The 27,893-nt window shown below is 40.9% G+C and overlaps 1 protein-coding gene and 1 long non-coding RNA gene across 2 annotated transcripts; both read right to left on the bottom strand.

Annotated features, from left to right (window-relative positions):
* Positions 1-59: 59 nt before the first annotated feature.
* Positions 60-27,893, bottom strand: LOC135083636 (rho-related BTB domain-containing protein 1). Its single transcript, XM_063978340.1, has 19 exons — positions 27,752-27,893; positions 22,929-23,111; positions 18,786-18,889; positions 18,625-18,708; positions 17,991-18,104; positions 17,353-17,560; positions 16,731-16,823; positions 15,579-15,734; positions 14,540-14,625; positions 13,749-13,875; positions 12,057-12,194; positions 7,616-7,729; positions 6,956-7,126; positions 6,356-6,543; positions 5,702-5,762; positions 5,487-5,620; positions 4,690-4,811; positions 3,217-3,283; positions 60-406 (listed from the first exon to the last, which is right to left on the bottom strand). Exons 2-19 carry the CDS (start codon positions 23,106-23,108, stop codon positions 316-318), a joined length of 2,238 nt encoding a protein of 745 aa, XP_063834410.1. The 5' UTR covers positions 23,109-23,111; positions 27,752-27,893; the 3' UTR covers positions 60-315.
* LOC135083818 (uncharacterized) lies at positions 24,159-25,069 on the bottom strand. Its single transcript, XR_010259711.1, has 2 exons — positions 24,840-25,069; positions 24,159-24,321 (listed from the first exon to the last, which is right to left on the bottom strand). It is a non-coding gene; the product is annotated as an uncharacterized LOC135083818 (long non-coding RNA).

The following is a 27,893-nucleotide window of genomic DNA, read 5'->3' as shown; positions in this document are numbered from 1 at the left end:
GTACCTATTGCGACAATTTTGTAAGTTAATAACTATCCTTATGTATTTAAAGTCAAGTAAATAATTGATTCTGTGATTAGACTGGCATATTCTTGATTGAATTAAATGAACAGGTGCTCACAATCTCACATACTCAGCGATTTGAAAAAGATTTTTTCGAAATTGTAATCGCATAAGAAACACAATATTGGGATCGGCCTATTAATTCATAACAAGACCTAACTTTCGAAAAAGTGGCTAATCTGTGAAGTGACGTGCAGAGACAATGTAATATGGACCCTACGTAGCAGTCAATAGAGTGCAATGTTCTAACCATTAAGTGTAGATGTGGAAAAGTATCAGGATGGTCAGGATAGTGCTCATGAAACACATTGATACTGGTAGGAGCACCGCGAATCGGAGAGACCTGAAAAAAGAATATTTATTATAAATAAATCAAATCAATTAAAGTTAAATTAAATAAATCAAGAACACTCAGTGGGATTTGAACCGCGGGAAGACAAATAGACGACAGGGGAAGGGGAGAGACACTTCAAGGGGAGGCGACAAGGGGAGGAGAGAGGCGACAGGGGGAGGGTACCATAGAGGAGACTTATTCTAGATTATTACGGTGTCGAAAGAAACTGACTAACGCAACAGAAAGAAACAGAACTTTGTTGGTGAATAAAGCGATAGGTTCTTAGTATTAAGCTAATTAAATTGCACTTTCATGAGTTGTGAAGCGAGTGAGTATTTAAAACCGCTATTTCCTTAGGCCCGGTTTCCACCATGGCGGAGTAAGTGGAGTGAATAACCAATCAGATTGCATTATTTCGAATTCTCCGCTTCGCACAGCTCCGTTATGCGCCGCGCCGCCGCCGCTGTCAAATCCTATAGAAAAATTAGTCCGCCTGATCCTTTTTCGTTCTGTTCCGCTCTGCTCCGCCTTGGTAGAAACTGGTTCTTCTAAGATGTGTTTGCAGTGATTCTTCTGTTGTAGCTATTAGTTATTCTGCAATCTCGCTCGAGCGGGGCCTTGCTCCGGGGCATGCGAGCTAAGGGTTAACCCTTTAACGCACACCCTAACTTTTTTTTGAATTCGCTATATTTCTAAGTGGATATATATTCTATAGCGTTATTTATAACAACATATATTAATAAAATTATCAGAAACTAGATATTTTACGAGAAAATACAAAAAAACTAGTGGTCAGTATACTGACCACTGACCGTTCTGCATCACTAAAATCACCAATATTCATGTGAAATCACTGGCCAGTAAACTGGACACTTATAAAAAAAACCGGTTATTTTTATGTAAATTACATATTAAACTAAATAAAATAATTGCGTATTTAGTTATCAATCTTTAATTAGGCTAAAAACATAATATTCAACAAAGTATCAAATAAAATGATTGTATTTCTTCTTCTGAGCCAAAAATAACATGAAAAAAACAAAATTGAAAGTTTTGTCAACTAAAGTAAACATTATATAATAATTTAGAGACAATATTATGTTATAAAATAAAAAAAACGTGAATGAAAACTCAATAAACCCAGGATTATTTTATACATTATCCACAAATATACATAATTTTGTATAAAAAAATACCTAAACAGTTATAATAATGGGGTATAACTACCGAACCCGTATATTTGGGCTTATTATGTTATTGTATTATAAAAATTAATAATATACTCAGTATAAAACGATATAATTTGTGTGTAAAAATCAAAACATATAAATATGAGACCACCTCAAATTCACATGTGTAATTTCTACACAAGGCTTTTTCAACACACTAGTCTGTTTTTAATTGCAAAAATAACATGTTTATTTTACGGTTTTCGACTGTATTTTCACGTGATGATAAAGTATATCATCAACAGCCCTTTACAGTCCACTGCTGGACTATGAGCCTCCTCCACTATAGTGGAGGGTTTTGCCATAATCTCCACGCTAGGCAGGCGGGTTGGAGATCGCAGTTTAAAAGAGAAGCCGTGTGGTGACGGCAGAGTAGAATACATTTGTCACCAACCCCTACTCTTCCCGCGGGTGTCGTAAGAGGCGACTTAGGGACTACACATCAAACAGAGAATGGGCAGCAGCGCTCTCTGAAAAACATCAATCTTTTAAACTGCGATAAAGTATATACTATAACATTATTATTTTACTCATCTTCTTTACGAAGAAATGTTTTTACATTGAACTACACTCGGAAATATGTATCGTCTGCTTGCAATGGCAGCAAATACTAGTACGGGTGTGCACAGTGGCCAGTTGACAGGCCACCTTAAAAAAGAGCGCGAATTTTTGATTACGTGCGACGTCCTTGAGCGCTGGCTCGTTTCTAGGCCAGCGTGCTTTATTGGCTATCGTTTATGATCATAAGGTTCGACATTGTTACAAAAATCATTGAATTATCGGCCGTAAAGTGACTGTCCAGTTTATTGGCCACTTTGTATGGGCCGTCCTATAAAGGGTTAAGTGCACCCTTAAGTGTGCAGTTACCTCCAGTAAGGCAAGTGTCAGAGGGCCGCTTGGGGCGCCTCGTCGGTGCGACACAGCGCCGTCAGTCCGGGCCCGCCTCGCTCGAGCGGGGCCTTGCCCGGGGCATGCGAGCTAAGGGTTAAGTGCACCCTTAAGTGTGCAGTTACCTCCAGTAAGGCAAGTGTCAGAGGGCCGCTTGGGGCGCCTCGTCGGTGCGACACAGCGCCGTCAGTCCAGGGCCGCCTCGCTCGAGTGGGGCCTTGCTCTAGGGGTTAAGTGCACCCTTAAGTGTGCAGTTACCTCCAGTAAGGCAAGTGTCAGAGGGCCGCTTGGGGCGCCTCGTCGGTCCGGGGACTTGATCCGGGGCATGCGAGCTAAGGGTTAAGTGCACCCTTAAGTGTGCAGTTACCTCCAGTAAGGCAAGTGTCAGAGGGCCGCTTGAGGCGCCGGCTGCGGCCCCTCGTCGATGCGACATAGCGCCGTCAGTCCGGGGACTTGCTCCGGGGCATGCGAGCTAAGGGTTAAGTGCACCCTTAAGTGTGCACTTACCTCCAGTAAGGCAAGTGTCAGAGGGCCGCTTGGGGCGCCTCGTCGGTGCGACACAGCGCCGTCAGTCCGGGGCCGCCTCGCTCTAGCGGGGACTTGCTCCGGGGCATGCGAGCTAAGGGTTAAGTGCACCCTTAAGTGTGCAGTTACCTCCAGTAAGGCAAGTGTCAGAGGGCCGCTTGGGGCGCCGGCTGCGGCCCCTCGTCGGTGCGACACAGCGCGGTAGACACGTCCGGGGCCGCTTCGCTGGAGCGGCGAACTTTACCTGCGAAGGACCAGGTTAAGGTTTGAGAGTTATTCGCAAAAACTGTGTTATTACTGTGTTATTTTTTGTTTTGTGTAAAACTTAAATATTAGTGTCTATCCACTTGATATGGCTGCCACAGAATACCAGCGTTATGCTCTAGGTCTTGACCTAGGGCATAGCACATGCTGAGTGACTGCCATTTTAGTTCAAATTTAACTACATAAGTAAGTAATTATGTTGTTGCAAGTAGTCTAAGGTTGTTTGGACTAAATAAAAATATTTTTCTTTCTTTCTTTCAAAAAGACAAAGATTATACATGACGTATGTAGGTAAATAAAGTACATGGCAATATGAGGTGGTCTACAAATCGGAGGTCTCAACAAGAGAGTATACAGGTCAATGAATATGAATTTCACTATTGATTTTTTTAACAAAGACACTGAAATACCGAAACGCTATTCACGTAGTTTCGGGTCTATCTGTCACCGTCGCTCATGCTGGCATTTCGCTTTGTGTGAGAGGGATGGCAACATTCTAAACTACGGATTACGATTTTCGGAGTAGCTCCGAAGTTCCACCTACCTCAAGAATATCCACAACACAACGACCGGTTCTGCGCTGTGTCGGTAAGCTATCAGTCCGCCCTCAAGGTTACAAATGAAAGCCCTGAATGAAGGTCACTGTCTGGAAATGATTAGGGAACGCCTGTCGCTTATTCACGAGGACGTCATATAGGCATTGGATGCGCGCCGCGATAAGCTTTTATCGCGCCACTGTCACGATTTTAGACGATAAACCCATACATTTGTCATCTAAAATCATCATCATTATCATCTCAGCCACAGGACGTCCACTGCTGAACATAGGCCTCCCCCAATGCTTTCCATGTTGCCCGGTTGGTAGCGACCTGCGTCCAGCGCCTTCCTGTTACCTTTAGGGCCGATTCACACATATCAGTGAAGTCACAGTTCAGAAGGGGCAGTACCGGCACAGTGCGAAATATTCTTTCATACAGTTTCTATGAACGCATCCCCACTTGTGTCAGTGTCAGTGACGACATAGTGCTCTCAGTGTCAGTGCCGACACCGGCAATCACGGACGTATTCACTGACGACGATATTTTTTGTCGGATCACGGATGCCGCCGCGGCATCAAAAACAAAATAACTTACTTGATAGTTTCTGAACAAGAATATTGAAACAGCTCTCTGACATTTTAAAATATTCAAAATCTTTCACTGACGCAACACTGTAGCACTGATACTGAACTGAGCGGACACTGTGACGGAACTGTGGCTTCACTGATATGTGTGAATCGAGCTTTATGATGTCGTCTAAAATCAACGATAAGATTTTTTGCAGCCCCGGATGAGTCTGTAATGAAGTCAATGATGATGATGGAGGGTGTCAATGAACAGCACTTACTGGTGAAACACAGGCAGCCAGTCTGCTGCGCGGCCTGGACCGAGGTGGTGGGGCGAAGCTCCTTCTGTTCCTTGGTTTGCTCGTTCACGCACTTCTGGTAGTAGTCGTATTCTTTCACGTACCTGGGGAAGAAACAGGTAAGGAATAAAGAAGGAAAGAAGATGAGATGATGTCATACTGTATTTTAAGGTTTACGTTTCAGGAAGGAAAAAAGAAAATTGTGATGACGTCATGCTATATTTCGTGATCGCTTTATACAGCAAAGTATTTACGTAAAAGGACGTAGTGAATTACATCTGTCACGAACATGGCTCTGTTCAGAGAAGCAGGAATGAGGGCTACCGTATTTGTGCCAACTGGCACTCGCCTGTGGCGCCAATTAGTGAACGCTAATACAGCAGGTCCTCATTGCAATAGTGGATACAAGATTTAGGGTTAGTCACACACAAGGCATAGTTCTTGCATCTCACGAAGGCGAGTGAGCTTTACTTGAACAAGCACATAACAATAGTGTAATGTCTATCGAAACTTTTGAAAAATAAACAGTAGCGAGCTTTACGTGTGTGGTGGCTACCACACATGTAAAGCTCACTTGCCTTCATGAATTGCAACAACTATTATAAGCAAGGTGAATCACAAGGTAGGGAGTGTAACTATTCACTGTAATGGGGTCACAACAAGCTACGTCTACGTACAAATACTATTATTTTTAGAGGGCAGAAGTTGCACTGGTGTCAATTATAGATAAGTCATAAAAAAAGTTGTAGTGGGGTTAGACACAAGCCAAGACTACGTACCACACAGGAGGCCAGCGGTTATCGGCCAAGTAGTCGCGCGAGGCTTGGCTTAAATGTCGCGCGCGGCACACTCGGTCATAAGCTCCGCACAACCGCCAAGTACACCATTCGGCCAAGTTGTGTGCGTTGTGGAGCTGAGAAGTAAAAATAAATACAAATAATGTAATTATATTGTTATGCAAACGATTCAGATGAACAAAAGGATAAAAAATTACCTTTACAGGTTCCAGTAGAGACAGCGCGATTTCTACCACTTGGTCATCATCGCCACACACCCTGCAACCAAAATAAAAATGTGTCATTTGACCTGAAATCAATAAATAGACAATGAGGGCTATCGTTTTAGCGCTCACCAGTTGGCGCCACTGTAGAGTAAGGTCCTGTCACTTGCTAGTAGCGAAGAAAGTGGCGCCAACTGGTGAGCGCGAAAGTGGTAGGAGGACTATCGTATTTGCACTCATCAAGATGGCGCCACTGTAGAGTAAGGTCCTGTCAATCGCCAGGGGTGCCAACTGTTGAGTATAAAAACGATAGCCCTCATTGAATTCAAGAACTAGATCGTCATTTGTTTCCATTGACAATCGTCGTTTCAGCCAAATGACGTCTACTGCTAGACAAAAGCCTCTTCTATTATTTCATAACGACAGGTCCTGCGGTGCCCGCATTTAGGTGCTTCCCGCGACGGTCGATCGTCGGTCCACCTAATGGGAAACTTGCTCACACTATGTCTTACAGTCTAGTGATTCGGTCTAGAATAGTTGTTTCTATGGTAAATTGTAGGGATGTGGTTACATAAATGGTGCAGGCTATCATGTCGTCATTGGGCTGAAACGAATGAACGACAAGTACATATTATATTATAATATTACCTGTCCTGATGCTGCAATGTGTCAATGACCCTGGCCTCCACTAAGTTGACGAGTCTGTTCATACAGAGCCTGTTTGCCAGCTCTAGTAATTCCAGACACCTTGTAGGCTCCACCTTGGGTATCTTGTCAGAGTAGATGTAGCATAGGAGTATGTGGAAGGCGTACATTTTCACCCCGGGGAAGGAAATCTGAAACATTTATATGTAAGACTTTAATGTTCTTAAGTTAGAGAGTTAGTAGTCGACAGTTAGAGAGGAGGTGAGCAAATACTGTAACGAATATAAGGAGACTGAAAAATCACACAAACCAACTCGCTAGAGAAATAGTAGAACAAACCCACAAGACTGAAAAGATGGCAAATACTACAGTTGAACTAAAGATGCTAGAAGCTTGGACCGAATATTAGAAGGCCGGACTAGAATACTATGTGAATGAATGAAGACTGAGGGAAAGAATGTGCACATAATAATATTATGAAAATGGATAAAACTAGACCCATTTTTATCGAGGGTAAAATGTCAGTTGTCTGATATTTATTCAATTTTTTACACACTTTTTTTTTCTTATCCCTTCCCCCATCATTCCTGGATATAAACTTACCACTCTAGAAGTGCTTTCCCTGAAGTGTCCTTGGAACATGGCCTTCATAGGATCGCAGCGGGCCATCAGTATGGCGCGGTGGGCCAGGTGTATCCCGTCATCCAGGTCGAAAGTCACGTCAGCAAACAGGTTCCTTTCCACGTACATGTCACGAAGTCTTTGGGGGAGGGGCTGTTGGAAAATTAAACACAAATATGTAAAAAGACTTATTATTAGTATATAAAGTCCGACCTTCTTATTCAAGCCTAAACGATGGATTACTCTTTAAAAACAGTGGGCAAGGTGTCACCAGTCAACATTCAGGCAATAACATAAGGGATTAAAAGAAGCGGAAAACGTTCCCTTTGTGAACCCTTGTCGTCCAGTTACAAATTCGCCACGTCATCATCGTTTTCAAAACAGCTTCACTAAAACTCGAAGAAACTGAACGTCTTTTTGAGGAAGGCTACAATGGGTGCAAAAATATAGTCTGGTTAAGACAAGGTTGGTCTCCCTTATAATATTAGTAAGCCTAGCTCCAGACTACAATTTCATACATGCCCAATGCCCATACTTATTAAAAGCCCGACCCGACTATCGGCTAACTAAAAGTCAGTGGTCTGCGCCTAGGTTAAGTGAGTATGTATAAAGATATGAATATGGTTAAGTAGGGATACTCACAGTATGAAACTGCAGCATGAACCCCTTATCGAAGAGCAGATGCTGGTCCAGGATGAACTGGCTGAGCTTCGTTAGCTCGTGGAAGCCGAGCAGTTCCGCGGCTTGCCGGATCTCCTGTTTGGTCACGGTTACCATATTTTGGACTTAAGTAAGATAACATAAAGTTCAAAACCAGTTAAATGTTGACTAAAGTCCGGTCGCCGAGCACATTGAATTTCGTCCAATGACCCCAAGCTACCCAACCTTATCGCTCGCGCGTATACTACTGTTGCGCTCGCACACTATCTGCAATATAACTACACGCGAGCGATAAGGGTAGCTTGGGGTCATTGGACGAAACACTATCTGTTCGGCGACCGGACTTCGTTCAGAAATTAAGTTTTCAAAAATCTAATGTTTCAAGAAGAATTATTGAACCTAAATAATGTTCTAATGCAAAGATATAGCTAAAATAGGTCTGTTGACACCACCAATCAAAATTCTTTTATAACTCTGATGTCATCATACCTCAACTGCATATTTTTCAACTGAGCACACGTTACTCACGCGCAAATATAAGTGTGTTAGAAAACATAAAACGCATCTATAGATCGTTTCATCCACGAAGACGCGCCTCACCATTCTTCCGCTAATGTTTGAGTGTTATCGGTACACGCTAAATTATCCATGAGTGCACACGCACACTACAATAATGCCGCTCGGATTGCTCGGATCAAACTCCCCGCACCCCGCGCGACCGAGACCAAACATTGGTGGGGCGCGTATTCGTGGATGAAACGATATATACAATCTACAACGCATCAGCTTATATTTTTGTTGAAAAATGACACTTATTGCAACTTCATAAGATGCTACTTTGTGTAGCTTGATGTGGCACAGTCTGTAATAATGTAGTTATTACACTCTCAGCTCTGAGTATTTCTTGTTCTAGACTTTAATAACCAACTTAGCAAAATTTTCTAAAATGAAAATGAAAATGAAATTTATTCGTCATTATCATAGGTACAAAGTTGTTAGGGGTTAGTAGGTTCCACTGTGATCTGCCGTATAGGCATACGAATTCTTAATAAATTTAAATAATAATATAATCTAAATCAATTGGTATTACAAAATTATCTATGTCAATCATCATCATCATCATCATGTCAGCCATAGAACGTCCACTGCTGAACATAGGCCTCCCCTAATGCTTTCCACATTGATCGATTGGTAGCGGCCTGCATCCAGCGCTTCCCTGCTACCTTCACGATGTCGTCGGTCCACCTTGTAGGTGGACGTCCCACGCTGCGCCTTCCGGTACGCGGCCTCCATTCCAGAACCTTGCTGCCCCATCGGCCGTCAGTTCTGCGCACTATGTGCCCTGCCCATTGCCACTTCAGCTTGCTAATCCGTCGGGCTATGTCAGCGACTTTAGTTCGTTTACGGATTTCCTCATTCTGATTCGATCTCGCAAAGAAACACCAAGCATAGCCCTCTCCATAGCACGCTGTGCAACTTTGAGCTTCTGTATAAGGCCTATAGTGAGAGGCCACGTTTCCGAGCCATAAGTTATCACTGGTAACACACATTGATTGTAGACTTTCGTCTTCAGGCATTGGGGTATTTTGGACGAAAAGATGTTACGTAGTTTCCCGAACGCTGCCCAGCCGAGTTGGATTCGACGATTGACCTCCTTCTCGAAATTGGACCTACCTAGCTGGATCGTTTGTCCGAGGTAGACATACTTGTCGACAATCTCGAGAATTGAGCTCCCAACTGAAACTGGGTAGGGCGCAACATGGATATTCGACATAAGCTTCGTTTTGTCCATGTTCATCCTCAGGCCTACCTGTTGGGAAACTCGATTAAGGTCTTCGAGCATTGTGCCAAGATCTTCCAACGATTCTGCCATGACCACAATATCGTCGGCAAACCGAAGGTGAGTGATGTACTCGCCATTAATGTTTATGCCGAATCCTTTCCATTCCAGGAGCTTGAAAGCGTCCTCCAATGCAGCGGTGAACAGTTTCGGAGATATAACATCTCCCTGCCTAACGCCTCGCTGCAGTGGAATCGCCTTCGTGCTCTGCTCCTGTACTCGGACCGACATGGTGGCGTTTTTGTACAAGCACTTCAGCACCTCGATATACCGATAGTCAATACGGCACCGCTGGAGAGATTGTAGCACTGCCCAAGTCTCAATCGAATCGAAGGCCTTCTCATAGTCCACGAACGCCAAGCATAGTGGCAAGTTATACTCCTCAGTCTTCTGTATAACCTGTCGCAGCGTATGGATGTGGTCTATGGTACTATAACCTTTTCGGAATCCGGCTTGTTCGGGAGGCTGGAAGTCATCGAACCTACGCGCGAGACGGTTCGTGATGACTCTCGAAAACAGTTTGTAGACATGACTCAGAAGCGAGATGGGTCTGTAATTCTTCAGCAAGGTCTATCTATCCATGCTATCTATGTCAATGCAGTCAGTCAATCTAACATTATTTACTTACTACAACCCGGTCAAGTTAACTGCGCATCTGGCTGCCGTGACGTCACATAAACGCTCTGGTACGGACGGGGCAAACGCGGGGACGTGTACGGGTGAGTGGAGGGAGAGTCGCATTCAAAAGAGGTGCGCAGTTAGCTCTATCGGGTACTTATAGATGACCCACGCTGAACTGTCCCACCAAACTCAATGACAGGGGGGCGCTACCATCGTTCAACTATATGGTTTCCAATATGGCAAAAATCGGAACCAGCGATCCGGTATTGACGGTGGCGCCCCACTGTCAATGTCATGGATATAACAGTTCAGTATTTTGGAACTATACTATTGTATTACGTGCTACTAGAAAGCATGATGTGATTTAAATAAATAAACATACAAATGGAATACAAAAAATACAAATACTTACGAAGATAGCGTGAGCGAAAAATTTAATAAAAAATAATGATAAAAATTAATAATTATGATTTTATGCGTTTTTATTATTATAATAGTAAAATTTACCAGTAGTAATCCGATAGCAGCGGACTGCAGAAGACATTATACAATTTATTTTTGTTATAACACTAATTATTAATTTATTATTGTTATTTTATATTAAATTTATACACAGATCCAGCGTAAATTTGGAAAATTAAACAAATAATAAAATACGTAAGCAGAAATTGTGATTATTTAGAAAAATAGTAATAGTAGAAATATTATTTTGAATTAATAATTATTATTTATAAATAAAAGCTTAAGCGGATATAATAAGAGGATTTATTATATTGAAAATTAAATGTAAATATAAGAACACTCAGAAAAGCTTCTCAAGATTATACTAAATATTTAGAATTCAGTGTGATTAGATTAGCATTAAATAAAATTAGGATATTAAGAAAAAGTGTTTAATTAAAACTCCCTTTACTTATTGAAAAGTTTATAAGAGATTTTAATAACCAAATCTACAAAGCAAAGCTGGATATTCGGCAATTAAGTACGTTTTAAATAAACAAAATTACCTTTTTCATTTAGTAAACAAAACATTTCTGCATTTGAATAATGTATTGACATCATTTACAGTGGACATTCGCTCACTGACAACAAATTGATGCGATCCAATCACTCGTTTTGCTCAAATCTTAATAGATATTATGCTGCTCGTTATCGTTAAGACTTCTATGTAACTAGATACTGATCAGAAATAATAATGAAATAACCAAATCACATAAACAAGGACTTTTATTCCCCAACGGCTTTATGCTTTACGAGCTCATCGAGAATCATGTCAATAATAATCATTGCTTATTTGCCCCCCAACACTCGAAATACAACCCACGTCAACGGTTGTCACGTTGATAGTTCTTTTATAGCAACTACCAAAAAAATTGCTGATGGCGTGCTGCCGACAAGTTTTCCAATTTGAACTAGATGTGAAAGCGCCGGCTAAACCAACAAAAATGTCTACGATTTATTTCAGCGGGTCCGCGTATTGGGTGTGTAGACTGCATTAGTTTGGCAATTCTGCTAGCTATGCCAGTTACTTTGGTTCTCCTACGGATCAATGAGGGCTATCGTTTTAGCGCTCACCAGTTTGCGCCACTGTAGAGTAAGGTCCTGTCACTTGCTAGTAGCGAAGACAGTGGCACCATCTGGTGAGCGCTAAAGTGGTAGGAGGACTATCGCATTTGCACTCATCAAGATGGCGCCACTGTAGAGTAAGGTCCTGTCACTTGCTAGTAGCGAAGACAGTGGCACCAACTGGTGAGCGCTAAAGTGGTAGGAGGACTATCGCATTTGCACTCATCAAGATGGCGCCACTGTAGAGTAAGGTCCTGTCAATCGCCAGGGGTGCCAACTGTTAAGTATAACAACGATAGCCCTCATTGACGGATCTTAGAGACCAGTATCTCAGTTCAAGACAGCATTCTAGTGGTACATAGAAGTCTCTGTATACAATGTAAGAACAAAACCTACCTGTTGTTTAAAGGCCGCGCTGTCCAGCTGGCCGGTGTAGACGAAATTGATGATTTCCTGCATCACAGCTTGGGAGATGAGCTTGCTCATAGTCACTATTGTCTGCGTTTGGGATGTGGCGTGCTGGATTTTTTCACACTAGAACAATTAAATAAAGTGTTCAGAAGACTTCTCAGCACCAGCCCATATGTTCTCCCGAAGTGGTGGTAGGGCAAGCTATATTTTGGGACGTGTATAAGTGCCCTACAAACTACTTACTGAATAAACTATTTGAATTTGAATTTGAAAGACGTCGCACTCGCACACTGCCATTGTTATTTAGTCTTATTTTTATCTATTCTAAACATTCCCGGCAAAAAAAGCCAAAAATTCAAAAAAAAAATTTTTTCATAAAAATTTTTCTAAGTCTCGTGCCCCATAGCGCCCCGTTTCCTATACACTGACCGTTTTGCACCGCGGTCCGCGTGGCTACATATAAAAAATCCCGCGCGCAGTCGCGTTGTCAGTGTGTTGTGCCGCGCGTGTTTTCTATACAAACTGACCTCAGTTGCATACAATGATTAAATCTGTCGTCCCGCGTACCGCGGCGGAGCGCGGCGCAGTGTGATAATCGTCTAAGACTAAGACAAAAAGGGCTCCTCTAATCTAACTTCGTGCAATAACATCATTTAAGTATTGATAAGTATGCCGTTTAGGTACTGTAGTTTTATTCTTCGAGAGTAATGAACTTTTGCAAATGGAATCGAAAAATAACACCATAAAATGCACTAGCTAAACTTATAAGAAAGTTTAATATTTCACTTTATTAGATTTTTAATAAAAAGTGAAAACAGAAATACACACACATTCTATACAACTTTCAACCTTTGCTAGTTGGGTTTCATTGGAGACCAAATCTTGGCTTTATTTAAGTTGCAGACCACTGCCACCAGAAATAGAGAGGTGGAATTATTCAAATTCAAATTCAATTTTTTTATTGCATATTCTCAAAATAGTCTACCTACTAAGATCAACGAAGCAGAGGACGAGTATTATAGCGTCCCGTTGGCATTTTATGAGTACAAAATCCTAAGAGAGTTTTCATATTTAGGCGATTTAGCAGCGCGACAAACGCGCGACAGACGCGCTGCCTAAAATTTCATACTATGTGACAGCGGATGCATGCCTTCACATTATAAAAACGCCGCTGCCGCGCTGCAGTCGCGCTACTTACGCTCTAATCGCGTGGCTTCTGACGAAGAACTATGATGAGACCGAACTTCTTCTCAATTATGGCTGAGGCTGAGTTGCATCACCTAAATTTGACCGTATTTGTGACGATAACCGGTGATTTTTGTATGAAGTTTGATACATTTTTGACGTTTGTCAAGGTTAGGGTAGGATGGTGCAACCCAGCCTAAGTCTACTAATGTTAAAACATTTGTCTTTAGCTTGTAATATTATTTGCTTCACCTTCATATAAGAGAGAGCCTTGGTACCCATAACACAAGTTAAATCTTAGCTTGGGTGCCAGGATTCATTCACTCAACATACTGTTTGTGTACCTATTTGGATTGTCGTAATCTACATTAATTACTGTGTTGTATGTTTTAGTGTAACACTTTATGTCAATAAAGAATTTTATTATTTTTATTAATGTGAAAGCGCTCTAAAACAAAAACCAATTGTACAAATAAAATATTGAGCAATTACCTTGACAACTCTAATAGAGATGATAGCAGGGTGGTTGACCTCCCTGTAAAGGTCCGGCGGCTTCTTACAGCTGTCGCTTAGCGGCAGGATCTGACACGACGAGCGGCGCTTGATCTGGTCCCACACTCTGCAACAAACAAAAAGGTAAATTACGGTGTCAAATCTAAAAGGTACGTTTACAGTTAGCGTCAAAAAGTTCGTCACACCCAAAGTTGCCAAAAAGTCAACACGTCTTTGTTACAAATTCAAATTTCATTTATTTGCTTGATAAGCGGTACAGCAGATGTCAATATAAAATTAGTTCGCACAAATCACCACAACTGGCATGCAAATAGCTTACAACTACTTAATTTATGCAATTTAATAGATACATGCAACAAAACAGGAAACATGTGGGTACATACTACTGAAACTTACTATTGGAATAAGGTTGTTTTGTCAACTTTTTGGGTGTCACGGACTATTTTACCCTGACTGTACAACTGTACAAGTATGAATACTTTGTTGTTACAGTCGTAATGACACAAGGGGATTTGTCCAATCGATTTATGTAGCTCCTTGTGGTAAGCAAAATAAAATGTGCTTGGTCCACCACAATTATAGTCCACCAGTGGCGGGGTTCGAACCCGCTATCCTTGGATGTCGGTCGATACGGCCTTTCCAATACCAACACTGCTGTCCACTTCTGATTTTCTTTACAACAATACAAATAACATCAGTAAACCTTTAAGTAGTCGTTTACTAGTTTATGTAATAAGTTCTCTCAAGTTAACGTGTGATTTCAGACTTACCTCATTTGCTTTGCTTGATCCTGTCTGATAAGGTACTCAGTATCTTCGTTGAAGTCACCCGTCGTTGCTTCTCCCATACTGCTGACCTGTCAACAACAAACAAATGCATAATTTACACTAAAACAAGAAGAAGAAACTGTTTTTTATAAAATGAACCATTAATACAAAAACATAAAGCACACATTACCATGCTGCTCTCACTCGAACTCCTGGCCAGTTCAGCAGACAGACTAACACCCTTGTCTTCGCACCTGATCATGGTCTTGTAAAATGAACCCTCAACTCAATAACATAAAGCACAAATTACCATGCTGCTATCACTCGAACTCCTCGCCAGCTCAGCGTAGTTAAGAGTCGAATTAATGCCCCAAAGGCTGTCGCAAAATGAACCGTAAGCATAATAACATAAAGCACACATTACCATGCTGCTCTCACTCGAAGTCCTAGCCAGTTCAGCGGCCAGACTAACGCAGTCTGTAGTCAGAAGAAAGCGGAAAAACAACCCATTGATCTTGCAAAATCAACCTTCACCACAACAACATAGAGCACACATTACTATGCTACTCTCACTCTAACTCCTGGCTTTGTCAGCAGAAAAGCTAACGCAGTCACAGAACGCCTCACAGGCTATCGCAAAATGAACCGTAAGCATAATAACATAAAGCACACATTACCATGCTGCTCTGACTGGAACTCCTCGCCAGCTCAGCGGAAAGACTAACATAGTCACAGAACGCCTCACAGGCTATCGCAAAATGAACCGTAAGCATAATAACATAAAGCACACATTACCATGCTTCTCTCACTCGAACTCTTCGCCAGCTCAGCGGCCAGACTAACGCAGTCTGTAGTCAGGAGTCAGCGGAAAAACAACCCATATCCAATGATCCGTCAATACAATAACATAGAGCACACATTACTATGCTACTCTCACTGAGACTCCTAGACAGCTCAGCTCAGCGTAGTCAAGAATCGGTAGAACGCCTCACAAGCTATCGCAAAATGAACCGTAAGCATAATAACATAAAGCACACATTACCATGCTGCTCTCACTCGAACTCCTGGCCAGTTCAGCAGACAGACTAACGCAGTCTGTAGTCAACAGTCGGTGAAAAGCCTCACAGGCTGCCGCCATCATGAAACGGTGCACTGGGAAGCCCTTGGCTCCGCATATGATCACCATATCCGAAAAATACTGTAAAAGAAGAGAAAAAAATATAAATAATTTTTTACACATACCCGTATTCACAAACGATGCTTGCGATTGGTTCGTGTGTGACCCTGTGCGTCCACGCGCACTGTGAGACCGCATAGTAATGTTTGTGAATACGGGCGTTATGTATCTTTATGTTGTGGAGGTCAGAGGGCTTATTCGGTTAGCCTACAACCCGGTCGAGTAAACTGACATCACACCAGATATCTTGTCTGTAGCTGACTTTTTATTTCTTCTAACTAGGTACATGTTATGTTCATAGAGTTATAGGTTAGCGCTTAACTCAGTGCTTGAGATATGGGAGCTCAATTCTCGAGATTGTTGACAAGTATGTCTACCTCGGACTAACGATCCAGCTAGGTAGGTCCAATTTCGAGATCGTCAATCGTCGAATCCAACTCGGCTGGGCAGCGTTCGGGAAACTACGTAACATCTTTTCGTCCAAAATACCTCAATGCCTGAAGACGAAAGTCTACAATCAATGTGTGTTACCAGTGATAACTTATGGCTCGGAAACGTGGCCTCTCACTGTAGGCCTTATACAGAAGCTCAAAGTTGCACAGCGTGCTATGGAGAGGGCTATGCTCGGTGTTTCCTTACGAAATCGAATCAGAAATGAGGAGATCCGTAAACGAACTAAAGTCGCTGACATAGCCCGACGGATTAGCAAGCTGAAGTGGCAATGGGCAGGGCACATAGTACGCAGAACTGGCGGCCGATGGGGCAGCAAGGTTCTGGAGTGGAGGCCGCGTACCGGAAAACGCAGCGTGGGACGTCCACCCACAAGGTGGACCGACGACATCATAAAGGTAGCAGGAAGGCGCTGGACGCAGGCCGCTACCAACAGGGCAGCATGGATAGCATTGGGGGAGGCTCCTATGGCTGAGATGATGATGATGGTATGTCGAGAAAATAGATTTTTTTTCCTTTTGTTGGCTTTACACGGCTAAAAGAGAAAATAGTTATATAACAACTTACTTGTTGACGTAGCAGCGTTGTCATGTTTTCTAAGTAGACACTGTTCACCACTGCCACTTCAGGTTCCATCGGTCTAGGTGGTCGGAATGGTGCCTGCAGAATAAAAACCAGCTCTATAGTTCAGCTAAAAGATAAGAGACCCGAGCACAGTTTTTAGTCGGCCGATAGTTGGACCCGATTTTATTTTGTATGAAGAATCGGGCGATAACAAATCGATGTAATGTGCGCACTTTCATACATGTCTGATCTACCAAATCTAATGATGGTGAATGATGTTTTTTTTTCTCTGTCATCATTGTATCAAAGTGCAAAGCACTTTATTGATACTATCAAATACATGCAGCAATGGTCACTGGTAGCAGCCTGCTCCCTGCTACAAGAGGTCGGGCAATCAATTTTTAAATCATTGAGGGCCTTATGTTTAGCTGTAGACGTCCTATGGCTAAATTAATGATGATGATGAAATACCTGCAGCAAAGGTCGCTGGACTCTCTTCAGATTGGTCATCCAGAACCGCTGCTGCCTGTTCAATCAATTTACTACTGAATATAGGATTACGACAAACTGTGGTCCTTCGAGCCGGATCTGCCAAATACAAAGTTTTTTACTTTCTATTAAATACCTGCAGCAAAGGTCGCTGGACTCTCTTCAGATTGGTCATCCAGAAACGCTGCTGTCTTCTCGCGATTAGCGCTGCTCGAATAGCATTCTCGAACACTTCGTTCACTCCATAGTAAGTGAAGACTGATGTCTCGTAGTAGTATATGCCGAACTCGTGAGCCAACGCGCGTCCTTGGTCGGGCATTACTAGATCGCTTTTCCTTGGCGCCCTGTGGAAATTCAGGTGGTTTTGTTGATGATGATTTTTGTACCAAAAACGTACCTACTTATTTATTTATTAAAGGTATATACAACAGGTGACAATGAAAAGATACAAGAGTACAAATAACGGCAATTAAGAACTACAATTAGAATCAATGCTTAGATCTAGATTGCAACCCAAAAGCAGCATAAATCACGCACGACAGAATGCTTGAAGAACGTATAACAGGGGTGGCCAATCGGTCGATCGCGAATATTAGTCCAGTCGAGTCGAGATTTCAAGAAGTATGTAAGTGATAGATCGCCCAGGGTTTCGTTAGTAAACAGTAGATCTTGTGTCTAATCAAGTTGGCCACCCCTGACGTATAATATAGTTAAAATATTTGCATCTATTTTTGTCCGGCATAAGAATTAAAGTGACTGTTGAAAAAAGCTTACCTAATAAAAGGGCTGCGGTCTTTGCAGAAGTTCAAGTAGGTTTCATCGCGGTACATGTAGCGGAGATCGTTCTTGCATCCCACGAGCAGTATCGGTGTGTTTGGACAGAAGCGCCTGAAATATTGAAGGAATGTTATGGCAAAACTGTGCTTGAGCATTTTTATTGAAATAGGTTTCGACACAGGAGAGATACTCCGAAACGCTGCTTCGGGTCTATTTGTCACCATCGCTCATGCTGGCATCTCGCTTTTCGTGAGAGGGATGACAACATTCGAAACTTCTGATAACGTTTTTCGGAGTAGCCCCCCACCATTCTTCCGCTAATGTTGGAGTGTTATCTATACACGCTAAATTATCCACGAGTGCACACGCACACTACAATAATGGCGCTTGGATTGAACTCCCCGCACCCCGCGCTTCCCTTGACCAAAAATTGGTGGGGCGCGTCTTCGTGGATGGAACAATCTATAATAACGTTACAAAACCAAATAATAAACATCCGAATGCAAAATCTGCAACATCTCTGCTTCATATACATGTCGTGGACATACATTTTCCAGCCAAAAAGTTTAAAGTCTTTTGAGTTAGAACTATAATATTTTTGTCGTATAAGAAGTTAAAGTTAAAATCTTACCTTATTTCTGGATACCACATTGCCCCGCAGTTCCTTAGTGATATCGGATTGGTGATAGAAAAACATAAAAGCACCACGTCGGACCTGAAAAATACCCATCAATTAGTATACCTACATAGGTTGTAATTATAAATTAAAATCATAATGGAATAATGGTTTACCTTCCATATGCGAACCGTCTGTCTTTCTCGTGGTCTCCAAAGGTGTCCCAAAGGCGCAGCGATACATTCACACCGTCCACAATTTCCCAAGATCTTTCGAGTACCTGTCGACAACAATTTACCATTTATCAAAAGCAAACAACGCCGAACTTAAGGGGCACATAGCTCGTAGAGCTAATGGCCGTTGGGCCAGAAAAGATCTCAACTGGCGACCACGGGCTCGAAGACGTAGCAGGCGCGGATCCACCGTTGTGGGCACTGTGGGCATGCCCACAACCCTAATTTGCTTCTTTTAATTATGATCTATTGATAAGATCGATAGACATGTATGTATGTCCGGGCATGTAGTGATCCAACTCTCACTTTGCTAATTTTTGGTGGCTGTGCCCACAACCTTTTTTGAGGGCTGGATCCGCTCCTGAGACGTAGTGTGAGCTGACCTACCACTATGTCGCGGAAGTCTAATACCCGTTTTCACCATCAATCCCTGATTTTTAAGTGACCCCTATGAACACAAAATTTACGTTAAGTGTTACCATAGGAGTCACTTAAAAATTTGAGATTGAAGGGGAAAACGGGCATTAAGACTACGGCCGGATGCAAGTAGTCATAGTCATATATGTTTATTGCATCATGTTGGTACATTTGTATCGGTATTATGCCCGGTCGCGACACCACCAGGGCATTGGCAGAACGCCCCTTTCCAGAGCGCCGGAATTCCTACACACACACCACCCTGTACCCCGACAGTGGTGACAGTGCGCAATGCAGTTCCTCCGTGTCAAAAAACCGGCCAAGTGCGAGTCGGACTCGCGCACCGAGGGTTCGGTACCATTGATTTATGAAATTAAAATTATTATTTTTTATTTAAGTTATTAGTATGAAAGATTACGCGGTAATAAGCGGTTTACGATTTACGAGGTATTAAAAAAAACTACTTACTAGATCTCGTTCAAAACAATTTTCGTTGGTAGTTTTTATAGTAATGTACTATCGGGGACTCGAACGCCTTGACACCTTAAGGGCCTAAATTGTTTGCACACACACGCTCGATTATGCTACGCCCCCTTCATTCATGTTTCGCGTCTAAGCAGCGTCGGCGCACCACTGTAGATGTTTACCCTTGCAAACCAAGCTCTATGTAAAGCGTTTAGGATTGAGTATTGCTTATTACCCGCATCCGTAGCGCTCGTTTGGCAACGTCGCATTTTAGTCAATTTGAAACCCAATAAAGAATCGCTACAAAATATTATAAGGGGCTTCGTGTAAAATTTGAACTAGCGATTGCCCGCTCGGGTCACAAAATTGGTATCGCACATTCCGAGGTAACTGTGCAATTTCCTGAGAAAAAAGTAGCCCTTTCTATAATTATTGTTGATATTAAGATTAAGAGTGTAAATCTCGTGATATTAGTTTAGCTAGTTAAGGCGAGAAATACAAAATCATATAGTTAGTTACTTACTTTCGAATTTTACTTATTTAATAGGTATTTAATTTATTCGGAACTTATAATTTATAAACAATATTATGTTATTGAATTAATTAGTAAAGAGTTAAGGAATATTTGTGGCTTAAAAAGAATTATTGTAAGATAACTTCATAATAACTTTCTTAAATCCTTGAATGTAAATAAAAAAACCTATAATAGGTTTCTATTTATTTTTAATACATTAGCAACTTTTGTTTTCCGTTTTAAAGAAACACTTATCTAACTACGTTATTACAATTTAATACAAATATTGCACTAGGTAGCAATGATCCAGGTAATTGGTTATCGTAAATATTATAATATTAAGTTAGTTTTATTTCAAATACATTTTTTTATTGCACATTAAGTGTCTTTACACAAGGTCTTAAATCAATAACAATTAAACTTCAAACTAAATAATACTTAAACAGTTAACAATGTTTATTGTAGACAAGTTTGTAAGTAAATATAAGAATTAAGAATTATTTTGAGAGGCATGGTTCAGTAATCGCGCGGAGTTCAATAAAAAGGCAATCAAACAGTCCAATTAATAGCACGGGTCAACACAAAACAAAATCAATCGGTTACTGATCACAAAACTTCACAAAAAAACAAAGGCGAGAATATGTCGTCAGTTCGCCAAAGGAAAAAGCAGACAGACCTCGTATAAAAACACAATATTAAAAAAATACATTATCTATTTGTTTGTAACCAAATTCTATTATTAAAATTCTAAGGCTGAGTTGCACCATCTTACTTTAACTTTGACAAACGTCAAAAATCTGTCAAACTCCATACAAAAAGCACCGGTTACCGTTATAGTTACGGTCAAAGTTAGGTGGTGCAACTCAGCCTAAAACTAAGAAAGATTGAAGAAAAAGAAACATTTCGTTTTAAACCTTAACCGTATGACAATACAGTGCACAATGGTATTTCGTATTGCAACCTAAGCCCTGATTGTCTCTTATTGGTCGTAGTAAAAATATAGTAAAATGCGTAACCAATTAGAGACGGGGTGAGCACGTGACCGGAGCGATGCGCTTACGCTAAAATTTCTACAAAGTGGTCAGGCGGAAGAGTCCCCGATAGTACATCATATGTTTTTTTTTAGATTTTTCATTTTCTTATTTTAGAAGTTAGAGGGGGGGATCAACTTTTTTCCACTTTGGAAGCGTCTGTCACGCAAACTATTCGGTTTAGAAAAAAAGTATTTTAGAAACTTCGATATCATTTTTGAAGACCTATCCATAGATACCCCACACGTATGTGTTTGACGAAAAAAAATTTTTTGAGTTTCAGTTCTAAGTATGGGGAGCCCCCAATATTTATTATTATTACTAGCTTTCCGCCCGCGGCTTCGCCCGCGTGGAATTTTGTCTGTCACAGAAAAACTTTATCGCGCGCGTCCCTGTTTCAAAAACCGGGATAAAAACTATCCTATGTTCTTTCCCGGGACTCAAACTATCTCTATGCCAAATTTCATCAAAATCGGTTGCGAGGTTTAAGCGGGAAAGCGTAACAGACAGACAGACAGACAGACAGACAGACAGACAGAGTTACTTTCGCATTTATAATATTAAGTTGGGATTTTATTTTTGCATCAAAATTTTAATGCGGTTCACAGAATACATCTACTTACCAAGTTTCAACAGTATAGCTCTTATAGTTTCGGAAAAAAATGGCTGTGACATACGGACGGACAGACGGACGGACGGACGGACAGACAGACGTGACGAATCTATAAGGGTTCCGTTTTTTGCCATTTGGCTACGGAACCCTAAAAAGGTCTCCCACTACGTCAGTGGACCGACGATCTGAAGAAGCTCACACGCGCGCGCATATAAGCCGCGTCTCCTGGCGGGGCTGCGCCTGGTCTGACACTCACGTCCTTATAGATCCGGTACTGGTCCGCAGGAGAACCAAACTGACCGACATAGCTCGCAGAATTTCTAAAATCAAGTGGCAGTGGGCGGGGCACATGGCTCGTAGAGACGATGGCCGTCGGGGCAGAAAAGTTCTCGAGTGGCGACCACGTGCTGGAAAATAGCGTGGGCAGGCCTCCTACTAGGTGGACCGACGATCTGGTGAAGGTCGCGGGAAGAGCCAGCGGGCAGCGCAGGACCGTTAATTGTGGAAAACCTTGGAGGAGGCCTTTGTCCAGCAGTGGACGTCATTCGGCTGAAACGAACGAACTGGTCGATGGCCCACACGGTGGGCACGTGCGTGGTCATGAGTTGCGAGAGCGACACGTGCTTGTTGCACGCGCGCGCGCACATCAGCCGCGTCTCCTGGCTGCGCCTGGTCTCACACTCATCATCATCATCATCATGTCAGCCATAGGACATTCACTGCTGAACATAGGCCTCCCCTAATGCTTTCCACGTTGATCGATTGGTAGCGGCCTGCGTCCAGCGTTTCCCTGCTACCTTTACGATGTCGTCGGTCCACCTTGTAGGTGGACGTCCCACGCTGCGCCTTCCGGTACGCGGCCTCCATTCCAGAACCTTGCTGCCCCATCGGCCGTCAGTTCTGCGTACTATGTGCCCTGCCCATTGCCACTTCAGCTTGCTAATCCGTCGGGATATGTCAGCGACTTTAGTTCGTTTACGGATTTCCTCATTTCTGATTCGATCTCGCAAAGAAACACCAAGCATAGCCCTCTCCATAGCACTCACGTCCTTATAGATCCGGTACTGGTCGATGGCCCACACGGTGGGCACGTGTGTGGTCATGAGCTGTGAGAGCGACACGTGCTTGTTGCACGCGCGCGCGCATATCAGCCGCGTCTTGCCGACCGCCGTGTCCCCCACCACCACGCACTTCACCAGCTCCTGGTGGGGTTGTTCGTTGTCCATGGCCTGGGAAAGAGATTCATCATCATTGTTTCAGCTACAGCATTGGTTCCCAAACTTATTTGAGACGCGCCCCCTTTCGACCATACAAAAAATCCTCCAGTAAAGATTATTTATTTCGAGAAGTCTGGAATGCATTCTCTCAGCGGTCGCAGGTTTCTTACAGATGGCCCGCGCCCCCCTTCGAAGGTCTTTGCGCCCCCCTTCGAAGGTCTTTGCGCCCCCCTTCGAAGGTCTTTGCGCCCCCCTTCGAAGGTCTTTGCGCCCCCCTTCGAAGGTCTTTGCGCCCCCCTTCGAAGGTCTTTGCGCCCCCCCTGGGGGCGCGCCCCCCTCTTTGGGAATCATTGAGATACAGTAAGTTTACTGTTGAACATAGGCCTTCCTCAATGATTTCCATATTGCCCGGTTGGGGACGGCCTACATCCTGAATCCATCGCAAGTAAACATACCTGAAGCATGGGAAGTCCACTCATAAGGTGAATCGACCACCTCAGAAAGGTAGCAGAAAGAAACAGGCATTATGTTACAAAATTATTCCACTAATTCAATAATAATATTCTGACCAATGGCCTCAGAATACAGAACAAACCAGAAGGAGTGTTCGATAACATTTCTACGCGGCAACTTGTGTCCAAAATACTTCCCCTCCCGCGCCCCTCTACCCCCTTTAGTGTTACTAGCGCCGTGTGACACCCCCATTTTTGGGGTAAAATTATGTAATTTTTTAAAGAGATGTTAAACAAGTAAAAAATAAGTAAGTGAAATAAGTACACACGGCCAGTGTTAACTATCCATTTCCGTTTTTGCTCTCGCTCTTATCAAATGGTGATTCTTTGCGATAGAACGAGACGACATGACTGGCCATAGGCATAGATAGTACCTACCTACCTATGAATTTAATTTTTACTCCGAAGTAACTAAGTGTAAGATGATTATTTATTTCTATTAAATAGTGTAATATATGTACTATATTTTATGTAGGTATAATATGTTATTTAAAAGTCAATTACAAAAGTCGAATATAAATTTTAGAATGCCAAGTAAAACAAAAAAGAAACTTAAGGTTCTTTATTATGTAAACATATCGACAACAAAACATTTGTTTACGGCGCAGTAGTGCTTTTAGTTTAACTTTTCTTGGAGTCAAAAACAGAATCCAAATCAAAAACATCACCAATACTTAAATTTGATTGCGAGGCAACTCTGGCTGTGTATCCTGAAAAAAAATCAGAGTAAGTATGTAAGCAATAATTAATTACTTAAAATTATTATTAAATATACAAATATTGCTGCTGCTGATCTGTTGATACCAATGCCTTACTTTTGAATAAATGGGAAAGTATGAAATTCACGATAGTAATTTATTATCTCCTCATTATTAGGGAGTAATATTATAAATTAATTCAATATATTGAAATCAAATCAAAATCAAAAATATTTATTCAGTTTAGACCACAAGTGGCACTTATAATTTAATTAATCAGGTTGTCATGTCATGGATGAAATTACACTAAAAACTAATTAAAACAAAAAGGATGGGGAAAATATTCCATTATTCTGTGGTAACGCTAACAAAATTAACGCGTGAATTTTTTATAAGTAGACAAATGTAATTCAATATAAAAAAGTAGGGTAAAATATTCCGTTGACCTGTGGCAACACTTACAAAATACAACCGTGATTTTTTTTGAAAATTATTATTTAATTAAAATGAATTGGAAATGTGCTACTTACGGATAAAACATGATCCCATGCACTTTCTTCGTAATTCCAGTAGCATTCTTACATGTTGGAACGGCACAAGACGGCATAATTTAATTATAAAGTGTCAATCTGACGGATATGTAAACAATGCGCGCGCCGGCCATTGACTGATTGCTCTAAAGTCAAAGTAGTGCGATTTGGAGTACTTTATATGAATACACATTTACGCCCGTTGACGGTTTCTGGTTTGTTCCGTATTCTGAGCCAATGGCATAAACTAAGCAGAGCTTATACGATGGGTGAATGAATTGTAAACATTAAATTGTTTTAATATACCGAACACATATCACAGAAATTATAATTTTTAGTACGAAATGATGTTGGAATAGGTTTATTACTGGCATGGTGGAGAATTCTCAACCATAATTCTTCAATGGTCCTTGGTATTAAGAAAAAGTTTTTGATGAAATCCTCCGTTGCACACTTTCATGTAAGTCGTATGAACATTTTGGAAAGGTCTTGTATTGTCATGAAACATTGTTACCAAATACTACAAGGACTAATTTCTAAAACAACCTATCCTTATTAACTGCATTATCAGTTTATTCTTTCATTGACTTTTTCTAATAAGAAACATAAGATTCAATAGATATAAATCATCAATTCAGAGCACGAGTAGAAACAAAATAATACAAAAGAAAATAAAAAAATTATACTATTAAGGCATTAACAAAAAGTATCGGTAATGCCTTGATACTCCTTGATAGTGAAGTTCAGAGTATAAAATTAAATAATTATAATATTGATGCTTCTGAACTAACGTTCATAATAAAAAAACTAACTAACACTTAAATAATAGAATGAATAGCATGAATATTATTCATTAATTACTCACATAGAATTTGTATCATCTTTTGTATGATATGTTTGATAAAATTTAAAACACATTTTGCTTTCAGTAACACATCCCTTTCACTTTCATACACTTTGGGGCATTGGGGAATGAAAAATCAAGAGAAGTTTTCTTGCTTTGTAGCAAAATTTCGCCAAAACCACCAACATGTTTATTGATGTTTTGGCATAAAACTTGATACACAAACAGTAACAAGTTGGTTGCTTTTGCATTATATGGATAATGTAACCCAACACGCAGAAAATGGCTAACAAACGCATAGTCATGGTCGATCGATACGTTTCGAAAGATTTGACTGATGGTGAATGAGAATCGTGAAATGGCGCAGGTTTACAATCTGCCGACACATTGAAAATCGCTCAATGATAAGATAAACTGTCGACACATGCATTAGGAATAACTACCAGATGTTAAAAGAAGCATTTCTTCTTAAATTGAGGAATGTACCGTAGACTATTTTCTTGCAACTACGCACTATTTGTGGGGTCGATATATTTCTCAATATTTTAGAAATCTAAACCAGTAGACGTGATTAATGGCTTAAACATAGATTGCATGAATATTTGGGACTAAACACGATTAATTTGCATAGTAGAAAACAGCGCATTCTCTTTAAATTTTAATTAAAGTGGTGCTGAAATATTGGACTTACAGAATTCGCATTTAACAGCCAGACTGACTAGAAATAGTCATAAAACCTTACCACATGAAGAGACCAACTCCATTGTTTTATGGCACATAACAAACAATTATATACAAAACAACATTAATTAATAATTTATGAAAATTTACACGCCGAAAATCCGCACAAGTGTCTCAAAGATTCAAAAACAAAATGGCAACTGACTGACGGAAGTGACGCAGAGTTTTTCAAATGACATTTGACAGTACGGTCCGAAATTTGCACATTTATAGTCTATCCAATATAGCTTGATTAGAATGACGGCTGTCAAACGAATGTGACTAGTGCTGTGTATGTTTCGTACGGTTCACATAGATGTATCGATAAGTTTTCGAAAAAATGATATAAAAAAATGCACCCAATTTTTCTTCATATCTTTATTCATAAAAATGACAATTATGATTTAAATTTAAAGACAGTAAAATTTAAAATTCATGTCAAGGGTGTACAACCTAAGTCGTACTCATTATCATCAGTGTTCTTCAGTGGTTTTTTCCTCTCGCTAGAGGGCGGTGGGCATCTCTTCTAGAGCAACGGTGCTATGAATACCCAAAAAATTACCGGTGATTGATTTCCGATGTTTGATTATTTAAGAATGAAATGTTTTTTGGTTTTTAATAGTGAACATTTAGAAAAATGTATAACTTGACTTAAATATGTTAAAAAATTAGTTAGAAAAAAAATTTGTTAAATAATTAGTTTTAATTTATATGACATTTGTCGATATGTCCCAACACTAACATTTTTGAAACTCGAGATAACCTTGTAGAGACGTCGTTAATACTCTAGCTTGATTTTTATAATTTCGAATTACTACTTATTGGTGTAATTTAACGCTGCATTTACACGAAATTAACATTTTTATTGGAAGCACTGTCGTCGAAAATATTGTTTGTAGGTCAGACGTGAATTATTTCTTGTCCGCCAATATTTAGCTCTCATTGATCGCTACTACAAAGTTATGTCGTTACTTTTGATGGCAGCTGTCATTCTAATCAAGCTATATTGGATAGACTATAATTATTTACTAAAAAAAACTACGAGGAAATCAAAATAAATGAAAATATTGTATTCATATTGAGGATCATTTAAAATATCTTCAAATTAACTAGAATAACCGTGATGCTTAACAGATTTTATTCAGGACTATTTTATTACCCATTGTCATTGTATAACATTACGAAGCAAAAATATTGAATAGGCTGGATAATGTCGTGAAGAGGACGTTCCAACAAAGCCGCAGTAGCTTATTTATTGGACAACAAAGCAACAATACAAATACCGTAAACGCACTCGTACAGTATCTGCACGTTTCGAGTTGAATAATAAAATATTTAATTAACTTACGATTTTCTGCGATGGTTAAATAATTGAAAAATCTTCTTTGTAGTCCCCGTAAGTCTTATTGAAGATCACCTAAACATTTTTAACACTTCACTGATTACCGACATTTACCGTAAACACAGGAAATTATCTGCATTGCCAGCAA

This window comes from Ostrinia nubilalis, chromosome 24, assembly GCF_963855985.1.
Source record: "Ostrinia nubilalis chromosome 24, ilOstNubi1.1, whole genome shotgun sequence".
Taxonomy (NCBI): Eukaryota; Metazoa; Arthropoda; class Insecta; order Lepidoptera; family Crambidae; genus Ostrinia; species Ostrinia nubilalis.
The sequence above is the reverse complement of the archived record's forward strand: the minus strand, read 5'-3'. Positions and strand labels throughout refer to the sequence as shown.